Source organism: Podarcis vaucheri, assembly GCF_965113315.1.
Source record: "Podarcis vaucheri genome assembly, chromosome: 7".
In the NCBI taxonomy this organism is placed as follows: domain Eukaryota; kingdom Metazoa; phylum Chordata; class Lepidosauria; order Squamata; family Lacertidae; genus Podarcis; species Podarcis vaucheri.
Window position 1 is genome coordinate 68,245,446 of NC_138765.1, and position 27,491 is coordinate 68,272,936.

The following is a 27,491-nucleotide window of genomic DNA, read 5'->3' on the forward strand; positions in this document are numbered from 1 at the left end:
TTCATCTACTTCTACTAACTACGTCCTGGTTTGATCAAACCACAGTTTCTTGCTACACCTGAAACAATTTTTTGAAACTGTCCTCCAAACCAGAATGCAAACCATGGTTTGAAGCTGGCTGGGCCACCTTGCTCAGGAGGCAAGCACAAATCTTGCTCGCTGGTGAAGGTGGAATGTGCAGCTAGAGTCTGATCGTACCAGAAAGCAGCAGAAGCTGAACGTTCATGAGGAGGAGGGGAGGGGAAGGGCATGCTCATGGGGCTTGCCCCCAAAGCACCATGGTTTGGCTGAACTGAACCATCGCTTTGGTTAAATGTTTGCTTGCCTTCTGATGCTGACCTTAGCAGAGGCAAGACAAAAGGTACCCTGGACAGCTCCTTGAGTTTTGCATGAGAGCAGAGGTTCAGGTGCAGTTAATTCTCAACTTGCAGCTTTGTTCCTCCTCCACTTAGAGCAGGCACCCCCAAACTAGGCCCTCCAGATGTTTTGGGGCTACAATTCCCATCATCCCTGACCACTGGTCCTGTTAGCTAGGGATGGTGGGAGTTGTAGTCCCAAAACTTCTGGAGGGCCGAGTTTGGGGGTGCCTGACTTAGAGGTACTCTTTGCTGAAAGGGCACCAGCTCTCTCTTCCAGCAGTCTTTAGTTCCAGGAGCCTTTAGTTGCATGGAGCCTTCTGAGATGGACTGCTCTGAGTCAGAGGTGGGCAATGTCTTTGAGTCAGAGGTGTACTGGCTCCTTAAGCTCTCCTTACCCACCTCCAGCATGAAACAAGCAGAGCCTGGTAAGTTCTTAGTTGAAACAGCACCTAGAAAACTCACCATCATATCCACCTCTAATTGTGCAACGAGTCAGAGAGGAAGATGAAAACGCAGCTACCCCATGCTGGGCTAGGTGACAAAAGGTATTTTGAGATATGTTTTATTTTTGGAGTCAGGAAGCGGGGGGGGGGGGGATAAAACGCCCAGCTGTTTCTTTGTTGGAACTGCTTGGAACCTGAGACAAGTAAGGCCCCTTGCTCTCTACAAACCCTGGACCCCAAAACATGGTTTGGGACTCATGCACTAGTGCAGCCCATCAAAGGTGTCTTCTATTTAGTTGCAGAGTTAAAACCAGACACTTGCAGAGCACACCACCTGGTGAATTAGATGCCCTTGGGCCTTTCACCCTTCTACAGTTCTACATAAGAGTTTAAGAATATGATAAATGTGGGAAAGTAAGGAGTTTTCAGCTACCTGGGAATCTTAGCTTGTATCATAAGAAAAGGAAATTGCAAAGACAGCTTGGGAAACAAGGGAGAACTGCCTGCTAAAACCTCAAAAGCCAGTGGGGTAGAGGCCAAAGGTGGTCCCCAGGGATTCCAGCCGAGACTTCATTACTTTTGCACACACTAGCAGAAACCAATATGCAAAATTAAGTGGAGTGATTTATGTGGGTCACAGAATCCAAAATTTGGGGTCAACAGCACACAGGTTACTTTTTGTTTGTTCGATGTTTAACCCATCTTCAACACCCAAGGGAGAGAGAGCACAAGGAGGAAAAGAAAAAACAAGGATATGTTGCAGTGTCTAAAATCACAGAGTCACTGCCAGCAGCTTCCTGCTCCATGGTTCAGAATGCCAGGGGGGGAAAGGGCACATGTGTGACACTGGCAAAAATGCACTTCAGGTTCTTTGGGGGCAGGGATCATCCAGGAAAAGGGAAACCATGTGTGGTTCCCAATACTATAAGTTGCCTTGCAGTTTACCCAAATACGATGGTCCCAGGATTAGCTTTTTCTCCTCCTCTGACTGGTTGCTTTGCTACAGGGCACAGGCAGTGGGAGTCTTTACCAGACTTGCTACCCAGAGCCATCTAACCCAAGCCCTTCTGCAGCCAAAACATGTGTCCTCCCACTGAACTATGGCCGCTCCCCCAGGACAGAGTACCTTTCCAAGGATGCCAACTCCCAACCAAGAAGTGCTGTCTTACTCTATTTACATAAGAGAAGGTATTGGCCAGAAACAAATGCTCCCTGTATGTGATTTATACCACTCGAGAGGGGTGGGTCTAGAGATAAAAGGACAAGCATATCCAGCTCAGCCAAAGATGAAGAAAAGTTGCCAAAAACGGTAGGGCAAGAATTCCTCTGCAAAGGTCCCACCTCCATCAGCCACACCCAGGGTAGATCTAACCACCCTACTGTCAGTCTTGATGTCAGATTCCTTAGGCCCAAAATGAAATGGCCTTTAGGCTGCCCTAAAATCCAGACAGCCTCTTTGATCTGCAAGTTCTGGGTGCTAAGATAAGACATGGAAACTTCTATTGGACAGCAACAATGGAGCAGGTTTGGAAGTGCTTTTAAGTACCTAATAGGGAAAACAACCCGACACATCATTTGAGTGTACACAAAAACGATGCACGAAGTTCATAACCAATTCACCACACCACAACTGGAGTTAAAAAAAATAAAAATAAAAGAGCAGAACGCTTACGACAATGATGGATATAAAGCACCAGCTGTTCAGGGGGGAAGAGGGGGGCAGATAATGAAAAGGAAAGGAAAGCCACTTCTGAAAGACACTTTTTATTTGGGCAAGCTTTTAGCCGCAGGGAATCCGCATTGGTGTTGTGTTATTTCAGCTGCGTGTTTATATCTGCAATATATTTGGCATTTTATACAACTGTTAGCTTTTAGGATGCTGTACAATGCTCAGACTTGAAGATACGACCAAATATGAATATAAAAATACATTCCATAGTTTGAGAGAAGACTTTGAAGAGAAGAAATGCCGCTGTGTTCATCAGCCCAGACTGACTTCACCCGCCTGAGAAAGCTCAGGAATCTTTGAACCAGGCCGCTGTCCAAAACATGTGACAATCGTTTAAAAAGCCAGGCAGTTACTGATCTGTAGCCATCCTGATCCAAGGAGGCTCAAGGTAAAGCTCAGCCCAGGGGCTTTAGAAAGTTAGAGAAGTTTGGCACCGATTTGAGTCTTAATGCTGGAGCGCTTCAAGACACATTAGTGCACCTAGATGCTACAACTAATTGCGAACACAGCTGGGAGGCTAGATCAAGGAATCTGGGCCTTGAAACAAGGACATATCAGGGACTGAGACTAGATCTGGCTCAGTGAACTATTGTGGGCCTGGAAGCCTGACTCTCTGCTCTTCCTTGGCCAACATAGGAGTTTCTTCGTGCCTGCTGCGTGCCACGATCCAGCTCATGCCACTGGACTTTGAAGTCCTAAACTAAAAGCTGCATGCCCCCCGCTGTCTCAGTAGTTCCAACCATGACCCTACATACCACAAGAAGGACTGGGGTGATGGGGATGCAAGCCCCAGCTCTGTACCACACACACTCCACTACTGTCTATTCTAATTGGCAGCAGCCCTCCAGAGGTCTGGTGTGTTCTGCTGAAGATGCTAGGGAATGAATTTGGGGCCTTTGGCATAGAAAGCAGGTCCTCTGTCACCAAGCTAGGTGCCATCCAAGACCCAGTTAAGCCAGTATGCCAATAGACTGGGCGCACTGGCCCAAGGGGTGCAACTGCAGCTCTGCAGCATGTGACTAGGGGCTGCATTTTGTCTGGGGCAGAGGCAAGAGTGAGAAGATTGGCAGATGGCTGTAAGTAGGAGTTTTACAAACCAACACTGCACCTACACAAATCCATGGCACACCTGGGAAAGGGTCTCCCTGCATTGCTGCTTCTGGCTGACATTTTGACAGCTTTAAAATACACAAGCCTGAAACACGAAAGTGCCTGGGTTTATTGGTTCTTGAGCTGGGAGTAGCTTCATCGATGAGGGCCGTTTGCCTGAGAGCATGATTAGGTTATTTCAAAAACGGGCCCTCGCTTTGCCTCTGGAGAGATTCCAACCTTTCTGCACTTGTTTTGAAATTTTGAGTTGCTGCTGGAAGGTTCATGTGACTTGGCACGGCTGGGCACTTCTCCTGCTTTGACGCCTCCCAGCTCAACTTGGGGGGCATCCTGGGCTGCAACGCTGCTGCAGAGCAGCAGGCAGTGAAGAATGCTGATCCAAGAACCGTGAGGTTTCACTCAAAAGCTCTCAATGCACGTGCATCATTCTGTCCTCCACCCTTAATTCCCAACCATTCCTGCCTATGGCCTCTATGCTTCCAGCTCTGCCCCTCTTCATATAGTTCTGGCTCCTACACCTGGAACTCCACCCCTCAACACCTAACTGCATGGTGTGATTCCCATCTCACAGTTTCAAAACCTACATTGTCTGTAACTTAACCTTTTTTCTTTTGGCCTAACTGCTTCATCCTTATCCCCAACCAAAAATGCATTGGCTTACTCACATTTTAACCTTGGTGCGCCCAACCCTCCCTTCTGTTGTTTACCTTTGCTTCTGGACACTTACTAGAGAGCAGGCATGTGGTGTTACTTGGGGAGGAATATGAAGACCACGTTGCAGAGTCAGGAGGCAGCATTCACATCATGATGGTTGAGCTTCTCCAGGACCAAGTGTGTGCCCTTTTGGAAGCCTCATCTCACCTTTTATGCATTTCTCCATTAAGGAAGTACAATAACTACGACCACAACATCAACCTAGACACACATACACAAGCTCCCAGCACCTGCTATCTCAGGAACACTTCCTCCAGGCCAAGAGGGCACTCTAGCTTTTTACCTTGGGGTTAGTCCGCTGCTGAAGCCTCCTCTCTTCCCTCTCTCTCTGCAAACGCTCAAATTCCTCCCTGATCTCAGCAGGCGTCCTCCTCCTTTCCACCACCTGCGGGAGAAGGAATCAAGCATTTAGAGGTTATTTGGCAGCAGGACAGCCAGCAAACAAACAAACAAACAACTGTGGGGCGTTTAATCAGAGATGCAACTGGAAACGCTCGAGGGCTTTTAATTCTCTATAGACAGGCAGGCTCGAAAGGGCTTTCTGTTTCCTTTCTTCATGCTGCAACATTCTCTCTCTTTCTGTGTCGTTCCCTCCTAGACAAAGGCACAGAGCTTTTATTGTTTTATTTAGAGTTACCAGTTACACTCCTGGCGCCCGGCTTCGTAAAAACAAATGCATGCAATATGAGACCCTGGCAACCCTAGTAGGGAGCCCACACAAAACATGACGTCCATTGAACTGACAGTGTACGAGGATAATATAACAAAACAAGGAGCGCCATTCCAAAGAGAGACAACTGCTCAGTGCAGGATATGCTGGCACCCAGATAAATGAATTGCAAGCAGTAAGCTGAGGTTCTTTAGTTTCCTGAGAATCCATCTTACACCAGCAACTTTTTTTTTTGACTTTCAGGCCATAAATGGCAAAGCAGGCACAAATTACAATAATGGGAGCACACAAGTGCATTCAAACATGAGGTTGCTTTGCTGAAGCTCAACAGGTCTGGATCCAGTCAGTTCCTGTATGGGAAACCACCACATGTCCCCAAATGCACCTCCCTATGTTCTAGCATGGAAGGAAGGTAGGGTATAAATATAAGTGAATCTAAGGCCAGCAGCACAAGGCCAATTTCACAGGCACCGGGGGTTTTGCACTTGTGATAACAATCCTCACTTTTTAGAGTATTTTAAAGAGGAAAGTATCATAACTCAGTGGCAGAGCATCTGCTTTGCATGCAGAATGTCCCAGGTTTGACCCCTGGCATCTCCAGGTAGGGCTGGGGGGGAAAACCCTGCCTGAAACTCTGGAGAGCTGCTGCCAGTTGATGTAAACAATACTGAGCTACATATACATACTGTCTAAGGCAATTTCCAATGTTCAAAGTGCTTCATCTACATTTTCTCAGGAATCTGTACAACCCCACAAGTGACATCAATACTATCTTCCCCCCAGATTGCAGATGTGGCATGCCTGTGGCTGGTGGGGCTTGTCTAAAGGGACCAAGTGAGTTCATTGGAAAAGGTTAAATTTGAAGCCGTGACTTCTGGGCTCAGTCTTTGGGTTGTATCCAAGGATAGCCCTACACAGAGGAGGCCCATTGCATACAACTAAGCTTAGGCCCATTAATTTCAATGCCCTACTCTGAGTAGAATTTGGTTGGATACAACCCTTAGTCACTACACCAGAGTAACTCTCCAAACATGTACCTATAAGACCGCCTAAGCTAGCCGTTTCTTAAGACAGCAGCCAAGGCCACAACAACTTTATCTGACAGGTGGAGATTTGCCTTTCCTAAGGAAGGAGCTGCATTCTGAGTGCCATGGAAATGTCATTTCCCCCAGAACAGAAACATTTCCTTGGCTGCAGAGGCCACCAACTCTGAAGACAGGTTGTAGCAGAAACTTTAAGAGGCCTGAGTTTGGGGATGAAATCACATCCATTCTCCCTACCCCCCCCCCAATACCAGGTTCTAAAACTATTTGATGGAAACGAGGGGATTAAATCAGCTGAGTCTGGCAAGGCCAGAAGGGGTGAGATTTGTTGTGGAGAATCCGAACCGCTTAACCTCTGCAAACCTGAATTAATGACTTTAAATTACTTTATCTCTGACATTCCTTGTGGCAGGAGGAAGCAAAAAAATGGCTCCAAGGGTCTCCATTCACTCAATTTCTAGGCATCAGATTATAGAGCATTCCAAACACATCTGACAGGGCTAACTGCAAGGTCAAGAACACCTGCCCCTTGGCATCCCAATGAGGCCAGCAAGAGCTTGATCCGTCTTCCGTGTTCAATGCAGTGGTTTTACTGGATACTTTTTTAAAACAGGCTTTCGATTTGTTCTTATTTGTTACATGTTGTATCTGGGTCCGTTCTCCAAAAGTGGCTTTTTCACCTCTCAGGCACCGTGTGAGCTAAGCAAGCCTGGGAGGGAGGTTTGCTGTAAACCGAACAGACACAACCTGGGTTATCTGCACACAAACCGGGGGCCACATCCTTTGTCTTTCATCACCATTGTTTACTGCCTCAACAGCTAGGCACAGATTCAAGTCTGTCCACTGGCTTACAATCTAAACGGCAGCAGACTGGGAGCGGGGGCTGTTAGTATGCTACTGAAAACTAGCGAGGGAAAAATGCCAGATTATAATTGCAAGTTTTTAAAGGGTGAGGAAATGCAAAGACAACTTAACAAAGCTTTGAAACTGTTACATGCAATATTTAAGAAACACTTCCAGTATTCTGAGTGTGACTATTTTTGCTGCAGCTACTGTTCTGTCATTTTATGATAAATCATATTATCAGTGTAGCATTCTTTCTGGTGTATTATTGTTGCATTCCCCCCCCCCCCCAATACATACATATTCTCTATTCTGGGACCTTGAGGTGAAGGGTAGATTGCAAATGCTTCAAATAAAATGGAAGGATAAATAGAATTATAGGGAAATAATAAGATCCAGAATTTGCTCTCACAAGATGCAGTGCTAGCCGCAAACATGGATGCTCTTAAAAGGGGGTTAGACAAATCTGTGGAGGATAAGGACTAGATGGGCCCTTGGCCTTATTCAGCAGCAAGGCTCTTCTTAGGTTCTCATGACATTTCCTGCTCATTGTTTAGATGGTATCACCACCCAAGTTTTGTTCCAGCAACTACATTCCCCGCTCTTCACGCCTTCACTTTAAGCTCCTTGTACTGTATGTACTTTCCAGTGTCTCCACATCCAATGCTCGTCTAGAGCAACCTTCTCTCTGTTGGTTCCTCTCTGGGGCCTTTGCTATACAGGGCCCAAACTTCTTGTCCAGACTAAAACAGCACTCTCAACTGGACTCCCTCTGTGCCCTTTTCTCTATCCCTGATTGATGCTCCCTCCATTTCTTCCCCCAAAGCTGCTTATTTTAAATAGTTAACTTTCAAATTCTGCATGACACTTAGCAATTTCAGGAACTTGGGTCCATAATAATGATAGGTACCAGCCCAAATGCTCTTGAAGGCAGGGGGATCAAAAGTGAGTGGCTAAGAATTTGCACTGCATAACAAATAAGCCATAATAGAGAAGATTACCACCCCAGGCCCCTCACACACAGCCCTGGTGCTGCTCCACGCAGACCCCTTCCTCACCACTTCCCTTTCACCAGCAACTATACCAACATTGACAGGAAAGAAGCAAAAGGCAAGAAAGCTTGAGGGCTCTGAGCACAGGAGTACAGGAAGCTGCCTTATACTGAATCAGATCACTGGTCCACCTAGCTCAGTATTGTCTACACCAACTGGCAGCAGTTCTCCAAAGTTTCAGGCAGCAGTCTCTCCCAACCCTATCTGGAGATGCCAGGGATTGAACCTGGGCCTTTCTGCATGCAAGGCAGATTCTCTACCCCTGAGCTCCATCCCTTCCCCATGGAGAATATTGGTAGATGTTTTAAAAAGTAACACCAACTGACTCCCCAGAGTGAAAGCTCTTACTGAAGTAGGGCAGGATCTATATTAAACAATTCATCCTGCAGCTGCAGGAACACAGAACCAGCCTTGATGGTGGCTCCATAAAACAAGCTCTGCTGGTTAGGTTTGGCATCAGAGTATGAGTCATGCGATGAAGCTTGTTTTTATCTATGGGGCACTATTCCTGTACAGTATAACATCTCTGAGTAAATATGGAGGGGGGGCACTTCGTGTACCTAACAATGAAGGCAGTGAAGTCAACAGATGTCCTTATCACCATTAGATCTTAGGCTACGACCCTGCTGAATGAGAACCCAATCAGCCAACTCTGCCTTTAACCATGCTTCCAGTTTCTTAAAATGCTTGGTTTTGTATCCATTTTCCATTACACAGCTGAGGGAATATAGGCTGTTTAGGATGCGTTTGCACGTAGGTGTGTAAAGTTGCCTCTTTGCACTCCTAACCAATGGCCAACTTCCTAGGATAACTGAGGGTGTGGTAGGATGGTTGCACTCTCTGTGGCCAAGCTCCTCTTCAGGGAGGTGGGAATCTCTCTATTGACAGCACCACATTTTCAGGCTCAGAGTGACTGTACCCCCAAACCAAGGGTAAAACAAACATTGCTTCAACACACTCAACAGGGCAGAGGGAAAGAATGACCAATTAAGCAGTGGCAGGTTTTGATTTCTTCTGTTGTTTAAACACCACAGCACTGCCACACTGAAGAAACTCAAAAGTCACTTCTCAGTTAATGTTGGATCAGCTTGATGTCCAAGCTGGAGAGCAGGAAAGGATTTTCCACTGGATAGAGAAGGTCATCAACTGTCAGAGGTGAAAGCCTGAGCTTGTCCTGAGTAACATGGGCACAGGAGTCTTTGCATGCACCTGCAGTTTGTCACGTATAGCCCAGACAACACCAATGAAAGTGGCTGAGAGGATTCTGAGACTGAACAACTTGCAGGTTCTATCTGGCTGCAATGGTCTTACCTCCCATCCTTCCATTTCGAGGCCTCTCTTTCCATATATGTCATAGATGGCTCTCGTCTGTGGGTCACTGAGCACTGAAAATCAAAACCAAAACATGTTCAGAGCATGCAGCAGTCAAAGCAGAGTTCAGACAGAAGTACACACACACACACACACACACACACACACACACACACACACACATACATACTCTCTAGCGCCTTCCAAATACATTTTCAGGAAACCTAAAACCAAGTCACCAAACACACATTCCACAAAGACAACGTGGCCACCTCAAGCTCACTGCCAAATATGCCTATGTGACACACATCTTTGCAAACCTAGATTTACATTTTTAAATGCATGCACCTAGAAAACAAGCTGGGAGGCAGGACCTCTTCGCAGGAGAATGCCAAGCGCGTTTCTAGAACAGATTATTCAAAGCACAACTCTTGGAATGCAAAGGGTTGAGGATTTCCCCCTACACAGGCATCACCCATTTCAAGGTCTCTGCTGGATTTCCCTCCCGCTCTTCAAGTGTGTTCCCATGCATCACAAGGCCTAATTAAGAACGCTGTAAACGATTCCGCCCACGTCCAAGCCTAATGGGAGGAAAGGAATGCTGACCATTCAGAAAACACCAGAACCAAATTTCTTTAGCTAATCTCTGGGATTTAATAAGAAATCATTTATTCACCATTTCACTTTAGCTTCCCTTTGGGCCAAACCGCTGGGCGATGAGGACTGCTGGTGCTGCAGTTTTTCTACTGGGGTGGGGGTAGAATCCTGCAAGCTCCTAATTCACTTAAGTTTCAGTTACTTCTCCCCAAATTTCAAAAAATGCTGCAAACAAACTATCAATAATTCAGACGCATGCAAGATTCATTCAACCAAACCCAGATAACAGAATATAATCAAAAGGGCAACAGTTTCGATGAAAGACGGAGCGGAAACACACACAGCCCATCTGCCTGTGACTGCAGAGCTGAGAATCTGGAGAGATTGCATTATCTTGACTATGCAGATTTATCACCCAACACACTCCAGAGTTTCCTGATGGCTATTAACATCTAATTTTTTTGGCAACAACCCCCACCCCCGGCAAACGGAGATAAGAGATAAGCTTTTACAGCAGATTGGGGAAAGTCTTTATTTCGGAGAGGAACATCTTCTTCTATACTTAGTTAAGTCTAATTATAGGAGAATTGCATGCCAAGCATAGCAAACAGCATCTCGAGTGAATTATAGCCCATACTTTCGCTGGTGGAAGAAATTCTCATCTCCCCTGTAATCCTTCATGGGAAGCAAAACCAGCCTGATGAGAAGCACTTACAGTTACGACTGCTTCAGATGACTATTTCAGTGCTGACACAGTTGGATTTTTTTTACATTTCCTTTCCACATCATGAACTTCTGTCTATTTTTTGTGCCGAGCAAAATAAGAAACAAAAACTAAAACCAAAACAAAACCCAATGCCCCTATTCTGCAATTACACATCATCCCTGCATCTGCCACCAAAAAAGCTCACCAAGGAATCTGGTACTCACAAGGCAGCTCTAGATAAGGAAAGAAGGATGTGGCTGCAGTTGCACATAACAGGGAGTCAGTGGGGTGGGCAGACTATGTTCTAACACTAAGTGGAAATCTGCGTAACCTTGGGGCCTCCCCCAACCTCAGTTCTGCTGCCTGTCTAACAGAAAGATCTCACCTTGCAAAGGGTTCCAATATCCTTGCTGGGCATGCTCGGCTGACTGCTTACAACAGGGGTGTGGAATTGGATCTGAACAGGGGACCAGAGCATTATCTCCCCTATCCCCTTGCAGACCACACTTCAGCAGGAGGGTGTGGTCACCCAGTTGGCAACCACTGGCATGACATCAGGTGGCCCATTTTAGCTCATGTGGTTTGAAATCAAACCACTGCACTCTGCAAGACCTGACCATGCACAGATCACCAGAGCCTGCAAAGCACTGTGTGTGATAGTGGGTGCTGCTAACAGGAAGTGCCTGCAATCCCCTTTCTGGTCCACCTGTCAGAAATCACACAGGTTGCCAAGTTTAGGGCAGGTGGCGGTCATTCAGCCAGAACAACCTCATGGACCATGTTCGATTTACGGACCAGAGCCTCCCTGCCCGTGGCTTGCAGGAAATCCCAGAAGAGCAGATGAGCTAGTCCTGTTACAGTTAACACAAACATGAATTCTGCAGCACCTTAAAGACTTAAAGAGATCCACTGAGGCACCAGCTTTTGTGGACTAGAGTCTGCTTGCCCACGCAAGGCTGCCATCAGCACCTACTGCACTGATCTCCAATTGGTGCCAAGACATGTAAGGGTGTAGCAAGAAAACCAGTGTGGTGCAGCTGACGAAAGCACTGGACTTTAACCTTGCAATAGCTCTATAGTACAGTATGACATTTATGTTCTCTGCACCAAGCTGCTGGAAGGAAGGTGGGGTGCCGAAGAATGCATTAATATACAGTGGTACCTTGGGTTACATACGCTTCAGGTTACATATGCTTCAGGTTACAAACTCCGCTAACCCAGAAATAGTACCTCAGGTTAAGAACTTTACTTCAGGATGAGAACAGGAATCATGCTCCGGCGGCATGGCAGTAGCAGGAGGCCCCATTAGCTAAAGTGGTGCTTCCAGTTAAGAACAGTTTCAGGTTAAGAACAGACCTCCGGAATGAATTAAGTACTTAACCCGAGGTACCACTGTAACTGTCTTTGGACTATACTCGTCCAGGGTTATAATCTTTAAACAGTGCTTTCGGCTTCATAAAAACTATCCCAGGACCTCAGAAGGGGGCTTGGGACATGAAGCCTCCCTTGGACCAGGGAGATATACTTTTGGTGCATAAACACACAGTTCTGGGGTGGTCAAGAGAAAACCACATGATTTGAAGGGTGGTGTCCCTAGGAATCTGTCAAGCAACAGAGGGATTAGTACAGGCAGCAACCATTTTGTGTGTGTTCGACTGGCACGTGGCAACCAATGTACATGCTTTTTCTGGCCGTTGAAGGGGGAGGGCTTATGAACGCTCCACCAACATGCGCAAAGACCCGGAATAAAACCCCTGTGCAAATGGGGAGTTGCCCATATAGCAAGGGAACAAGGATGAAAGACCTGTGGGGAAAGTTGGTGTTTCCTCACCCTGCTTACTCCACGCTCTTGAGATTCAGCTGAAGATCTCATGGGAGATGCTGCTCCCTGGCCCACAGAACAAAAAGTCCTCCACCAACTTGATGCAGGCATTCTGACACAGCCTGCCTCCTACCAACCATGTGTGTTGAGATTCTGTCCCATAATGACCAAATGCTGGCTCATGTGCTGCAGAGGATCTCTGATCCTACATATGGAAGCCTCAGAGCTGCTGAATTGATGAGTGGTATGAGGAAGGCAACTGACTGTAGAAGTTAGCAGCATCTCTGTTCAAGCACTGCATGGCCCTACCAAGCTGAAAGCGAAAATCTGGTGTCGGCTGCTGCACTGAGAGGTTAGACTGGAAGTTGCCTAGAGCAGTGTTTCCCAACCTTTTTTGGGCAAAGGCACACTTGTTTCATGAAAAAAATCTCGAGGCACACCACCATGCCAGATGGGGAAAGGTCACTTTTTACTTATGTAAAAAAAAAAAAAAAAAATAGTAACAGCATAGAAGGTAATGGTTAGGCTAGCATCCCTCTTCCAAATATGCTAGGTTTTTATTTGCAGGGACTGTTCTACATGGGAAAGCATTCAGCACTGTCATTCTCCCATCTGCCATCTGAATTGGTACTATTCTGGGTCAACTTACTCTGCTGCATGTGTAGATGAAAATGGCACCAAGTGTGGGGGAGGGGGCAGAACAGGTTTCAGATACAGGATATTAAGCATACACGTACTTCAGATTGAACTGGTTGCTTGCTTTGCAAGTTTTCATTTCCCAAATGACTGCCTTGGCAAGCGCAATACCTACCAGGCTCAACGCCGGTCTCGCGCTGCCGCTTCCCGCGCTCTCAAGGACCCGGGAGGAGGAAGGCGTGAAGGGAATCCCGAAGGCGCGAAAACTCACCCGCCTCCCTCCCACGGCACACCAGGCAACGTCTCGCGGCACACTAGTGTGCCGCGGAACACCGGTTGGGAAACACTGGCCTAGAGAAGCATGATTCATCAGTCTTACTCCTAGCTTTCTAGTCTAGTTTGCTACTAGAAAAGAGGATTGGCTTGCTGGCATTAAGAGGTGGTCACTTCAAAACCCTTCCATGTCATACTCATAGAATGAGACTCCGTGGTCAGAATCTTTATTGGCTTGTTAGTGTATATCTTGGGACCCCCCAAAACCACATATATGTTCATTCATAGGAACATACTGAATCAGGCCAATGCTTCATCTAGCTCAGTATGGGCTACACTGACTGGCAGCAGCTCCCTGGGGTTTCAGGCAGGTTTCTCTCCCAGCCCAACCTGGAGATGCCAGGAACCGAACCTGAGACCCACCACATGTAGTAGATGCTGTACCACTGAGCTACAGCCCTTCCAATGATTCATTTGTCAAAAACTGATAGTCCAGGTATTGATTCTCTCATATGAAAACGGCAAAAAACAGCTACTGCCTTTAACAGCAAAAAGACTCGCTGTCTGGATTCCAAGCTAGAAAATCCATTGGCAGCTGCTGAGCCGAGGATGGCTGTGAATCTCTGGCATCCACTGACCTTCATAAGCCTGATGGAGAAGGTTGAAGAGCTGCTCGGCCTGCCTCTTGAGCTCTGGGTCCCTGTGCTTGTCAGGATGGTACAGCATACACAGCCTACGGTAGGCGGCTTTCAGCTCTTCCTGAGAGGCCTGTGAGAAGAAAAGAAATCCAATTATAGCACAATCAATGCAGTTAAGCCGCTATCATCTCAGAAATCTGCCCAGAAACGGGAACCCATCAGACGCACTCCGGCGCGTTCTGTTCTGCAGATCGGGAAGCATAATGAAGCTGTGATTTGCTAGGACCGCTTCTCTTGGCATGGTGCAAGAAACCACCAGTCTGGGGCATTAATAATCATAATTTATGTAGCACAGTTCGAGCATTCAAAGCACTCACAATTATCTCAGTATTCCTTACAACAGCCTCCTGGAAGCTCAGCCAGCCAGTACTCTGGATAAAAGTGCCATCAGCATGTACGGGGCTTTACAAAGCACAAGACAACAGGGCTCTGCCCCAGAAAACATAAAATCTAAAATAATTGTGCTACTATAATGCTGTTCTTTTGTTTTATTCTAGTTTATAATTTAAAACTGGTTTTATATCTTTGCAAGCCATTTTGCATGCACCTTGTTCTAAAAAAGCAGGCTATAATTAACAAAGATTTTGTTCCAAGTGGCAATGAAGATTCAGACGTTGTGCTGGTTCAGGGGCCTCATAACCTTTACGGCCCTTGTGCCACAGAAGGGGACACTGGGGGGGGGGTAAGAGCCCTGCTTGAGACATGCTTGTGAACAGTCTTTTGCCTGTGGCAACTAAGAGTCAGCTCCAAAACTCCCAATGGCTGCACCCAAGAGGCTTCATATAAATGTAAAACAGACTGTGGAGCTGAAACACGGTCTCTCAGTGCTACTCTCTGGAAAAGACCCTCTAGGTAGGAGTGGAACCAGTGTAAAACAGTGTCCCCTGATACTCATCCCACAGAGCCAGTCCAGCAGGATGCCTTGGTCTAGTATCAAAACCCATGGAGAGAGACAAAGAAGCAGAAGCAAAAATGCATTCCCTCTGTCCCACTCTCTATACAGGTTATCCATCCAGGTGACCAAAGCTGATTCAATTCCAAAACAGCACCTGAATGCAGAATGAAGTGGATTCAGGTACCGTTTTTTTCCGTGTGTAAGACGATGGTTTTTGCTATAAATAAATTAGACAAAAATTGGGTGTCGTCTTATACACGGATAGTGAATGCAGAGAGAGGATGTGCAATTAATGGCAGCAGCAAGCAGGAGATTGGCAGCGGCGATTGGGCAGCTAACTGGTGACTGCGGCAAGGTGATTGGCTGTGGCAACTGGGCAGGCGATTGGAGGCTGTGGCGAGGTGGGCAGGTGATTGGCGGCTGCGGCAAGTGGGCTGTTGGTGGCAGCAAGCGGGCAATTGGCAGCTGTGGTGAGGTGTGTGATCAGCAGTGTGGCTGTGGCAAGCGATCAGCAGTGGCAGGCAGGCGGGTGAGTGATTGGCGTAAGTGACCTCCCCCACTCCCCAAAAGAGCTAAACAACTTAATTTCTTAATTTTGAATTTAAAAAAATAAGGGTCGTCTTATACATGGCGGCGTCTTATACATGGAAAAATATGGTAATTCCTGCAGGAACTCACTGCTTGGCCAGCACCTCACCCAAGAAAGGGGTATTTTTTATGGGTAGTAATTGTTATAAACCACAGGATCCAGGATGGGTTTCTTCAGAAGTGGGCACACCACCCACCGCCTGCTTAAGGGGAGTGGCACTACACCCTCATGTCAATAAGCCTTCACCATACCCTGGGCCCATCTGGTCAACCCTTCCTGACAGGCTTTTCCTAGCCAGGATGGGCAGGGAACAAGAGAGCAGGAAGCCAGTCATTGCAAGAATGCTGCATACATTATCAGGCCAAGTAAAGTGACACTGATTCCTTGGTGAAGGCACTGCATTGGACACTTCAACTGGAGTTGCAACAACAGTAACAATCTAAGGCGCTATGGGAATGGGAGAAACTCAGCAGAAGCACATTTGATAGCCTTCAAGGTGAAGGCAAGGGTGCAAACTCTAGAACTAAAAAGAATGCCTATTTGTTACAAACAAGCCAAATTCCTTGAAATTCACCACGATTACCCACATGGAGGTACAGGAGCAAAAGAGAGGCTTACGAGGTTGAATGATTAACTCGCAAAGATGGGGGCAGATCTTTTTTCCACACACAAATGCATTCTAACAATATACTTCCAAAGGCCTTCTGCCTGCTCCTTTTGATCAATGCAGAGCTGTTTAGCTCAGAAACAGAAGGTCAGGGTGCTTCACATATAAGGCTAATCCTCTCGCTCATGAACAAACACAGCGTATCAGCAAAAAACTGCAGTTTTTAATACATAAAGTGGGATTTGAGCCATTTCTGGTGACAAACAGGAATTGAGAGATTTCTTCTGTTTCTTATTCATATGTCTTGGTTCAATGACAAAGGAATTGGACAGACCTGCCTGGCTCCTGAGAACACATTGCCCGGTGAAGGAGTCATCCTTCCTGAGCAACTGCTGTCTCTTTCCACTCTCTTGGTTATTAGAATTAAAGTAGATGAGAAGGGAGTGGAATTTCGAGCTCGGCAATGACCTTCTTTAATCAAATTAGTGATAAATGGCTTAATGTGCTATTGATTAAGTAATAGAAATGAGCAGTTCCATTTTTCACAAATATCATGTTCAATAAAATGTTAGATTGGGCCTTTCATCATAAGTGAATCACTAAGGTCATTGGTTCAATATTTCAAGAGTGATAACCTCTCTCCAGCCACTGCAGAAAATACTGACAACATTTCAAATTCTAATGAGATACATAAGTCACTAATAATGATATTTTAAGTTACATTCTTATTACTTAAACTTGGGGCAAAATTAAGAGGCACGCCATCATGCTATTCGGGGGATTAAACTCATTCATTTCACATCTCAATCATCCAGTTACATCTTCGCAGCATGTAAATCTATTACAGATTAAATGGCCATATACTAGCAAATTGCCAGAGACAGGTTTTAGACGTCCTTCTCTTCCTCTTCCCCAGGCCCATAAAGTTTAGTGACCTATTATTCTCAGATTAGCCAGTGCTCTGAAGAGCTGAATTTGCCCTATAAGAAGCTGGGTAAAAATATGGAAACAAAGGCCTACAAAGGCAATGGAGAATTTCTCAATTTCAGCCCGTAAATTTAATTATCTAGCAGAACTGGCTTTTGAAAGCCTCAAGAGAGCTCTGCTGAGTGTCCCTCAAGCCCTTAAGGGGACAGGAAAAGGACACCTGGGCACGGCTTGCTGCAACTACAATAACCCTGCAACTTACATGCATTTAACTTGTGCACATTCAGCTCTACAGGCTTGGCAAAAATAAATAAATAGTAAAAGCGGTGGAAACAAGGCAAGTAAAAAGACTTTGGCAATCCCACCCGCCACTGAACCTAATACGTTTTGACTATATGTGATTTTTGCTTCAGCCATGATCCTGGGAACGTAACCTCCGTGTAAGTTGTAGACTTACTGCAAGATAGCTGAAAATTCATCTCAAAACCAGCCTTTCCAACCTGATACCTTTTGGAAAACAACTTCAATCAGCATGGCCTTGCTACCTAGGGCTGATGGGAGTTGTAGTCCAAACCATCTGGTTGGCTTCTCTCAAGCACATTCACATCATGCAATCATAAGAAGGGAAATAAAGTGCTATACTACTTAGAGACACTGTTACAGGACAGGAGGGGAATCAAATCACAGGTACTCCATTGTAGAGGGAGTCATACATCACAAGCACCTCTGAAGGTCATTTTGCTAGCACATGTTCTGCTCAATTCTGGAGGGGAACAAAAAACCCTTTATCTCTATTTCAGTGAGCAATAGAGAATTACCCCTAAAACCCGTATACAGCTAGTACCTAACCTCTAGGAAGCTGGCAATAATCCATCTTGGTGCCTCACCACATTGCTGGAGGGGCTGCCTTACACCCAGTACTCCTCTGCACTCGGCATTTCTCCTGCAGAATCAAGTTGACTCGACCTCTGAGATCTAAAGCCACATTGTGACTCAAGATAGACCTTGTCAGCAAGTGGCTGTAATCTGTTGAGTACTACATGGTACTGCTGAGTACTGTGAAGAAGGCTGTCTTCACAGTACTCAGCAGGGAGATTCCATAATAGTTGTTGCAGTCATGGTAGTCACCTTTGTTCTTGTAGAAGGTCACAATGCTGGAGTCGTGCATGTTTTGTGGCACGGAGCCTAATTCCTAACATTGCAAGAGAAGACCGTAGAGGTGTATCATGAGAGAAGATGGCTTTCAGCAGTTCTGCTGGGATTCCGTCCTGTCCTGGGACTTTCCCACATGCCAGAGAGTTGATGGCATTCTTTAGCTCATTGAAGGAGTGGCACCCAGCTCTTCCAAGACAGACAGAGATTGGATACTGTCTATTACGATGTCAGAGACCATGTTTTCCCAGCTCTTGGTAGTGCTCTGCCCATCACTTCATCTGCTTGCTGCGGTCTGTGATGATCTCTCCCAACAAGGTTTTCAATGGTACAGTTTTTTCCTGATTGTTGGTCCAAAGGCTTTCTTCATACCTTTGTACATTTTGTGAGTATTGCCGCTGTCAGCAGCAAGTTGAATGCTCTGACACAGCTTTAGCCAACAGTCACTGGCAAACTATCTGGCAAATCACTGGGCATTGCTCCTTGCCTTTCTCAGTGCAGCAAGCATCTTCTTGCAGTGCGCATGCTTGTAGCTCACAAGAGCCTCGTGCTTTGCAGCAATAACAGGCTCCATGTCCTTAATGCCAGCCTCAAACCAGTCAGGGATCTGCTGCTCTCTTTTGCCAAGAGGACACAGCTGTGCTGTAGGTTGCCTCTTTGATGTGGTTCTACCTTACATCAATGCTATCTCTAGAGTAGTTCAGTAGTGCTTGTTCAACAGAAGCAGAGCAGCACTCACTCACAAAGTTCAGGTATGACTGTTCTGGCAATGCAGTATAGGTCCTCTTTGGCTGAATAAGAATCTTCTTGCCACCAGGGAGTGAATCTGTGTCACTGTTGACACTCTGGTAGCTCCATGTGACACCAAAAAAGCTTAGTGTCAATTGCCTGGTGACAATCAAGTCCAGCTGGTGGCAGTGGCCTGACCTTGGAGGTCTCCAGAGAGCCAGTGTGGTGTAGTGGTTAAGAGCGATAGACTTGTAATCTGGTGAACCGGGTTCGCGTCTCCGCTCCTCCACATGCAGCTGCTGGGTGACCTTGGGCTAGTCACACTTCTCTGAAGTCTCTCAGCCCCACTCACCTCACAGAGTGTTTGTTGTGGGGGAGGAAGGGAAAGGAGAATATTAGCCACTTTGAGACTCCTTCGGGTAGTGATAAAGCGGGATATCAAATCCAAACTCCTCTTCTTCTTCTTCTTCTTCTTCTTCTTCTTCTTCTTCTTCCAGGATGCTCACTGTTTTGCCTTGGTAGAGAAGAATGTGTTCGTGAAGCAGAGGCTATGATACGAGCACGGCTCAAGCAGCCTTTCTCAATTCACATTCATGCTGCCAATACCAAAGTGGCCTATGCAGTTGTCCCGTGTGTGACCTTCGTTTCCAATTCTGGCATTAAAATCTCCCAGCAGAAATAGGTGTTCTCAGGCTGGGACCTGCCTGGCAGCTGGGTCTAGTGCCTCATAGAACTGGTCCTTGATATGTATATCAGAGTATATAGTGGAAGCGTAAATGCTCGAGAAGTTAACTGGACCAGGGTAGTTGAGAGACAGAGAGGAAGCCCTCAGTCGGCAATTCTATCATAGACAAAAGTGAGTTTCTCACAGCAATGCTTATAGCTTGAATTTGTGGCTCTTCTGAGGCCTCCTTGCCAGAAGGTGTGTTTCTTCTCTGCCATTAAACATAAGTCTGGTCTCCTGTAAAGTGGCAATGTCAATGTTGAGTGTTTTCAGCTCACAGTCAATGATGGTCATCTTCCATGAGTCATTGACTTGCAGCAGATCGGTGGGCAAGCCAGGACACATGGCCATGACGTTCCAGCTTGCTAGGCACAAGGGGGGTTGTTTCTTTTCTTTGTTGTCTGGTGCAGTGGTTTGATCCCTCACTGAGTGATACTCTGAGCTCTGAGCACCCATTGATGCAAGCAGACAGTGGTGGGTCAGTACCTTATTGACTGGAGGCTGCCCAGCTTAAGGTGAGCAAAGTGTTAGAAACTGAGATATGAAAGCTAGGAGCTAAATGGTACCTTAATCCTAGGTTATGGGCGTAACAATTGAATGTCTAGGCGCACTTTTTTATAACTAGAATACAAAGCAGAAAATGAACGAACTGCAGCTAAAATATTATGCTCATTTTTCACGCGGTCTATCTAGTTCTTCCCCTGCCCACCCCCTAATGGTCTTAAGAGGGTCTCTTCTCCAGTCTTCAGAGAGTAGCTGGAAATGGGGAGAGAGAAAAGGGGCCTCCTTTCCTTCCACTCTGCAGTTTTAAACTGAAATCTTAGGCGCAGTATTGCACCCAAAGCTCAGAAAATGCTCATGCTAATGAAATTCCATCGCAAAATGCGCCTAGAACAATGGGAGTTTCAAATGCTGGATGGGCAGTAGCTGACCAGTGAGACACGATAATTTCTCCCACTGATGAAAACAACACCTGCGCCCACCACACTCCTTAGACTACAAAAGAGCATGATGGCTCCTAAACTGAGGCCTATTAAGATCCCAGAAGTTACTTGAGAGGCTGATGTTGAATAACTGGTTTGCAAAAATGCTACAAATTGACAAATTGGAATGTGGACTGTTTTCTTTTTAAGGCTTTCAGGGAAAGAGAAGCAATTACCTTCTTAAATCCCTTCCCCAAAGTCATCCTTCTGAGCTGGAATCGCCTGGAAGTTGTACCTTGGTTCGGCCTTGATTTATGAGCTACCCAATTAAATGATCTGTCATAACACTCTTACATTTTGAAAGGACAATGACAAGTCCCATTTCTCAGTTCACATATATTTCACGTTTTCATCTCTGTTGGCAAATCACCTGGGAATCATGGAAATGAGTGCTCCCCGCTTCACTACCACCACCACTGCCTTTTCCATTTAATAAATGTGGTTTGTGTTTCTTGTGTTCTAAATGGAAATAAAATTAACAACTATATGAAACATAACATTGACAAAATGTTTTGCCTATAAATCATCATGAATACAGATAGCATTCTGGGAACTGGCTTTTTTTTGCTGGTATTTATAAAAAGGTTTTTTAACTGGCCTTTTAGGGTACAGTCCTTCTAAAGTGAATCAGAAAGATTTGTTCATAAAAATCATTTTTTGTTTGTATACCAAGATATTCACCAGTTAATGAGCAGACACAAGTAAAGTTCAAGGAAGCGCTAGCCCTGTCGCCTGAAGCAATGGAGAACGTCGTGAAGACCACTATCACCTCTCCCTGCCCTTCATCTTCTCTTCCCAAAGCTCTTTCATCCAAACCCATCAGCATCCAGTTCACCCTCCCTCTGACATCCTCTACTTTGTCAAGTGCAGAACAGAGCTGAACTATTATTTCTCATGATCTGGACACTCTGCTTCTGTTATCACAGCTTAAGGATGCATTAGCTATTTCAGCAGCCATGCTTCACTGCTGATTCATGTTCAGCTTGTGATCAACTAAAGACATCAAGATGCTTTTCACGTATACCACTGCAAAGCCAGGTCCCCCTATTCTGTACCTTTGCCTTTGATACTTTGCACCTACTTGCAGGACTTGACATCTATCTCTGTTGAGTTTCATCTTGCTGGTTTCTGCACAAGTGTTCCAGCCTGCCAAGATCATTTTGAATCTTGATTTTGTCTTCTGCAGTGTTATCTATTCCTCCTGTTTTTGTGTCACTTGCAAATATGATAAGCATTCTCTGCTCCTTCAGCCAAGTTTATAAAAAATGTTCAACAGAACAACGCCTAGGACAGAGTCTTATGGCCTCACGTAACTTGCATGACAGCCCCAACAATGACTGCTGTTGTGAAAGCAAAGTAGAAAACAGTTTAAGTATTGTATATAATAGGCAGCACCCTTGCCAAGCACTGTTTTAGTCTCAATGCAAGTTAAGCATAAAAAAACCAATTGCCAAAGTTTAGGCAGCGAGGAGGGAGTTTTTCCTACTGCCACTGAAACCTATCAATATATACCCAAGAAAAGAATTGGTGGCTAATAGGCGCCATGGAATAATAATGGCACAAGAACACAACCATTAAGTCAGATTTGGCAACAACATTAAGTTTTCCTTTAAAACAAGCTTCTAGTGCATCTTTATGAACAACATGATTAAGTTGGATCTGACCTATGAACCACAGCATTGTGTCAGTCTTTAAAGTGTTATGGCTGCTATTTCTCTTGCAATCTTGGTACAACTTTGGAATCAGCCCATATTAGATGGCTAAACAATCAAAATAGCTTGAGAGAGAAGAGAGCAATCTTACAAAATATTAATTATGGAAAGCAGCCGTCTTACATACTCAACTCTATGATTGTTTTCATTTCATTTTTGCTTCCATAGCACCAGAGAGTCATTCTGGTCCGTGGCACTGGATTCTCCAACCCACCACTTTCCCCACTCCAACTTCCATGTGCTCAGCATAATCACCCGTTGTTTCTTGGCCATTTCCTCACCTGGCAAAATCTCATAAATGATATTGAGGGATGGATACAAGCAGCTACTAAAGGACACCACACTGGCATGGTACACTGCCCTACCAGCGCTGTCCCTCTACGGCGTTAAAGGCCCCGTCCACAAGGAAATGCTGATAGCTTAGGAGGGAGATGCCAACATCCATCACTCTCTTGTCACCATTCTAAGTAAATCCTGCAAACCTTTTACTCTGGTAGCAGTCTCATGGCAGAGAATATGGAATCACACAGAGTACTAAAAATAAAATAATGTAAGTTATGCACAACAACAGAAATCAAAGAGATATTCTGGGACAATATAGCTAGGCTCATGCCAAACCCAAAGGCAAGGTATGCTATAAACCACAGTGTGTGGGTGTTGAAGTATTCCTCCAGTTTTCCTAGTGAGACTGAATAGAGGTGGTGGCACTGAACACGTATGGTCGTACGAAGTAGCAGCCCAAGGTCACACCAGCACTGTACTTCTGATACTCTTCAAAATTGTGAGGAGCTACCATAAAATATGAAGGAAACAAAAGCATCCCTTTGAACAAGAGCCAGTCTAGGAAATGGTTGCTGTAGAGGCTGTGTTGGGGCTTGAGCGTGCAGCAGATGGTCAAAGGAAATTCACTGAAAGTGGCTGTTTAGACAGTTTGCTTGAGCTGCTCAGTTCATAAAATGTTTATTACCTTCTCCTATGGTTTTCTGGAACACTGCCTGTGATAATATCTGGATGGCTCAAAGACCATGGTTTTATTGCATCCAGCGAACCCAACCTCAGGCCATTTCTGTCTGGCCCATGCATTTCTACATTCTACCCTCTTTCCAAGGTAATACATTCATGGCAATGTAAACTTTCCAGAGCTCTGTAGAAGCTGACCCTTATAGCTTTCCCGGAGAAGCAAGCTGACACATAGACTGGGTTCTGAGATGTGAGGTTCTCATTTATGCAATTCTCAAAAACAAAGGGGCAATGATGAAAGGGAGCCGCAAGCTTGGGCTTTTCATCACTTCTTTCTTCTTTCCAAAAGACTGCAGTGGCCTTTGGGGAATATTTATCAAAGTCAAGATCGCTGCCATTATCAACTTTATTGTGGTGAAAATGCAAATGACATGAAGTTGCCTCCCCACTGTGTAGGGAGAAGAGGGAGGGGATGGACAGGGATATTTCCTTCTCTTTGAAAGAAATCCTCTGTAAGATTTTTACTAGTTTTACAAACCTCTATGAAGCTTTTCAGCTGTTTATGGCTCAGATACAATAAGCCCTTAATTTAAACCCCCAGAATATGAACCATCCCTCAGTGCTGTTGATGAAAAACTAAAGATGTTGAAGCCTCCCCAGTGATATAATGAATGTTTGTGCTAAGGTGGGGAATGCTTAAAATTAGCAAGAAATCCTAGTCAAAATAAAAAAATTCCTTCCAGTAGCACCTTAAAGACCAACTAAGTTAGTTCTTGGTATGAGCTTTCGTGTGCATGCACACTTCTTCAGATACACAGTGCATCTGAAGAAGTGTGCATGCACATGAAAGCTCATACCGAGAACTAACTTAGTTGGTCTTTAAGGTGCTACTGGAAGGAATTTTTTTATTTTGACTATGGCAGACCAACACGGCTACCTATCTGTAACAAGAAATCCTAGACATGTTCACACATTTCAACTTGAAAAGTATTTCTGAATTGCCCAAATGAAGTCCCATTCCCCAGTGGGAAGAAGACGCCTAGTGTTACCTGGGATGCCTGAGGTGGTAGCAGTTCCCGTTACCCCATTGCTCTTATTTTTCTTGTTATCTCGGGCTGTTTGCCTTGTGATTTCCTGCCTGGCTGATCTCCACCTCACCCTCATATACTGGGTGAGTTAGAAATGGGAAATCCCTTGCTATTGGATCATTTCTAATTAAATAAATACAAATCTTAACACCAGCAAGCACATGTGATAATTAACAGATCTGAGGTCATAGCGGGGAACACAATGAAAATGGCAAATAGGGTAACCATAAAGATGAAGGAGCTGCAGTAACTCCACCGCATTTGGGACATTTGGTCTGGTGAAAAAAATGTGAGTTAAGAGGGAGCATGATAGAGGTGTAAAAGAACAGAGAGAAAAATAAACTATTCCTCTCTCATAACACTAGGACTCATGAATATCCAATGAAGCTGAATGCTGAAAGATTCGGGAAAGATAAAATAAAGTACTTGTTCATGCAGCACATAGTTAAACTATGGAATTGGCTTTCAGAGGAGAAAGTGATGGACACCAATTTGGATGGCTTTAAAAGAGGATTGGGCAAATTCATTTAGGAGAAGACTATCAATGGCTACTAGCCATGATGTCAATGCTCTCCCTTCTCAGTTGGAAGGCTGAATGCCACAGGAGGTGAGAATGCTCTTGTGCTTGAGTCCTGCTTGATGGCTTCCCATTGGGGAATCTGGTTGGCCACTGTGAGAACAGGATGCTGGACTCAATGGGCCATTGGCCTGATTCATTTTAAGAAGGACTTTAACAAAGTGGAGGAGGTGATTGTCAAGTGGAAGGATGTCAGGGAAACAAATCCTATGAGGAATAGTTTAAAGACTGGAGAACAGAAGATGAGACATGACAGTGCTTCACATATCTGTCATACAGCAGATGAAGCAGGCTTGCTTACTGTTACCTTTAGAGGCCAGGACTAGAACCAAGGGGTGGAAATTGGCTACTAGACAGGATGGTTCTACTCTGCCTCTATGGTTGGACGTAGCATGCTGGGAATTATAAAAGAGAGTGCTCTCATTGTACTCAGGTCTTGCTTGTGACCTTGCTATAGGCATGGTATGGTATGAGTTACTAACCCTGATGGTTATGTTCTACCTCCACTGTTGGAGGCAGTAATGCTTCTGAGTACCAATTGCTGGAAACCACAGGCAGAAGGAGTTTTCTTGTGCTCGGGTTCTGCTTATGGGCTTCTCACATTCATCTGGTTAGCATTGGTAAGAACAGGATGCTAGACTACATGGGCCATTGTGTGATTTTGGAGCATTCAGAGTCCTTGGCATACATTTCCCCCTATAAATGCACACAACAGCTTTGTAAAATAGGCTGGTGTGATTATCTCCATGTTGCAGTGAGCTGACTGTGGACAAGCATGGCTTGTCTTGGGTCATGTAGTGACTTCATGGCTGAGAAACTGATGAAGGCTAAGGCTATCAATGGCTACTAGGCACAATGACTATGCTCAGCCTCCATGGTCAAAAGCAGTAATACTTCTTACCACCACTTTATGGGAATCACAGGTGCTGAGAATGCTGCTTAAACTGCTTTGAATAACAATCTTAATATAACATACACTGTTTAAATTCTTAACTCATATTTGTTGTTTTTAAAAATAGATTTTAATAGCAAACAAAGGTAGAAATTGCATTTGTGTCTCTCCTATGAGGAAAGCTTGCCGTGTCTGGGACTCTTCAGCTTAGATAAAAGGCAAGTAGGAGGAGACATAAAATTTTGGAGAAAGCAGACAAAAGTTTTTCTCCTCTCTCATGACACTAGAACACGAGGACTTCCAATGAAGCTGAATGTGGGAAGAAGATGCACGACAGATACAATAAATGACTTCTTTACGCAGTGCAGTTTTACTATGGAGCTGCCTCTCGTAGGATGGGATAATTGGCCAGCTTGGATGGCTTTCACAGAGGATCCGACAAATGCATGGAGGAGAGGGCTGTCACTGGCTACTAGCCACGATGGCTATGCTCTGCCTTTGTGGAGCTGCAATGCTTCTGAATACCAGTTGCTGGAAGCCACAGGAGCGGGGAGAGTTGCTCCTGTTGCATTCAGGTCCTGCTGGCAGCTTTCCCACCGGGGCACTGCGGGAACAGGACGATGGGCTACATGGCCGGCCCTACGCCGCCCTGGCCTGGCGCTCCTGCTGCTGGACCTCTCCTGCGTCCTTCGCAGGTGCCCATTCTGTGACCCGCCCCTCCCCCGCTTCCCCCCTCAGTGACTCGCCCGCTCCGCCTCTCCTACCCAGGCCTCTCCTTCCCCCCCCCGAGCGGCTTGTGAAGGCCGGCCGCCTCCGCCTCCGCCACCGCCCCCACCGCCGGCGCCTCACCTCCCGCCGCACGTTCAGCAGCGAGTAATAGTCCTCGTTGTCCGGCGCCTCATCCACTGACGAGGCCGCCGCCATCTTGCCGACCTCTCACCCGCACTCGCGCATGCGCCGGCGTGGTGGCGGCAGCCGGCCGCCCGCCGTCCTGGCCGCTCTAGGAAAGAGGAAAGCTTAAGGCGGCCTCTTGGCTGCAGCGCCCCCTGCAGACACGCCTTTATAAAAAGGTGGCAGGGAATGGAAAGGGGGAAACCGCAAGACAGCGGCGGGAGGGCACAAGGTCGGGCGAGGAGGACCGCATGTGCAGAAGCGGGAAACGCGGAGCGGGGGGGAATGAGCGGCTCCTGAGAGAGCTTTCGAAGAGGCCACCGCGTGGATCTCGGCGCGCATGCACATTGCGTCTATTGCTCTCTCTAGCTTCTAGGGGAAAGCGACGCACCGCCCTCTGGTGGGCGGGGATATTTGTAGCCCCGCCTTCCTCAGACTCAAACTGCAAGGAGGGTGTTAAGTACAGTATTGAGCAGTTTGGGAAAACATTCCAGCAAAATACATTAATCGGTTTTGGAAAATGAAGCATCAGTGATGCAGCCCAGGCAGTAACCGGGGATCTCTTCTGTAGCAGTTAATTAATGTGAATAATAATATTCATGATTTAAAAGATTTAAAATATACTAATAATAATTATAATCGGGATCCTTTCCACTTTGGTGGTAGGATGCAGCCCTGCGTTGGGGAGAGGATAGTCTGGTGTGCACAATGTTGTAACATACTCAAGAAACCCACACACTTCATTCTGTATTGATAAAT

General features: G+C 45.8%; 1 protein-coding gene across 1 annotated transcript in view; it reads right to left on the reverse strand.

Annotated features, from left to right (window-relative positions):
• DNAJC11 (DnaJ heat shock protein family (Hsp40) member C11) overlaps positions 1 to 26,823 on the reverse strand; it is a 60,031-nt gene extending 33,208 nt beyond the window's left edge. The window contains exons 1-4 of the mRNA XM_082230145.1: positions 26,691 to 26,823; positions 13,947 to 14,076; positions 9,275 to 9,348; positions 4,639 to 4,740 (exon numbers count right to left, since the gene is read on the reverse strand). Of these exons, the coding sequence (XP_082086271.1) occupies positions 4,639 to 4,740; positions 9,275 to 9,348; positions 13,947 to 14,076; positions 26,691 to 26,765 (381 nt within the window). The 5' untranslated portion in view covers positions 26,766 to 26,823. The remainder of the gene's footprint in view (positions 1 to 4,638; positions 4,741 to 9,274; positions 9,349 to 13,946; positions 14,077 to 26,690) is intronic.
• Positions 26,824 to 27,491: the final 668 nt, after the last annotated feature.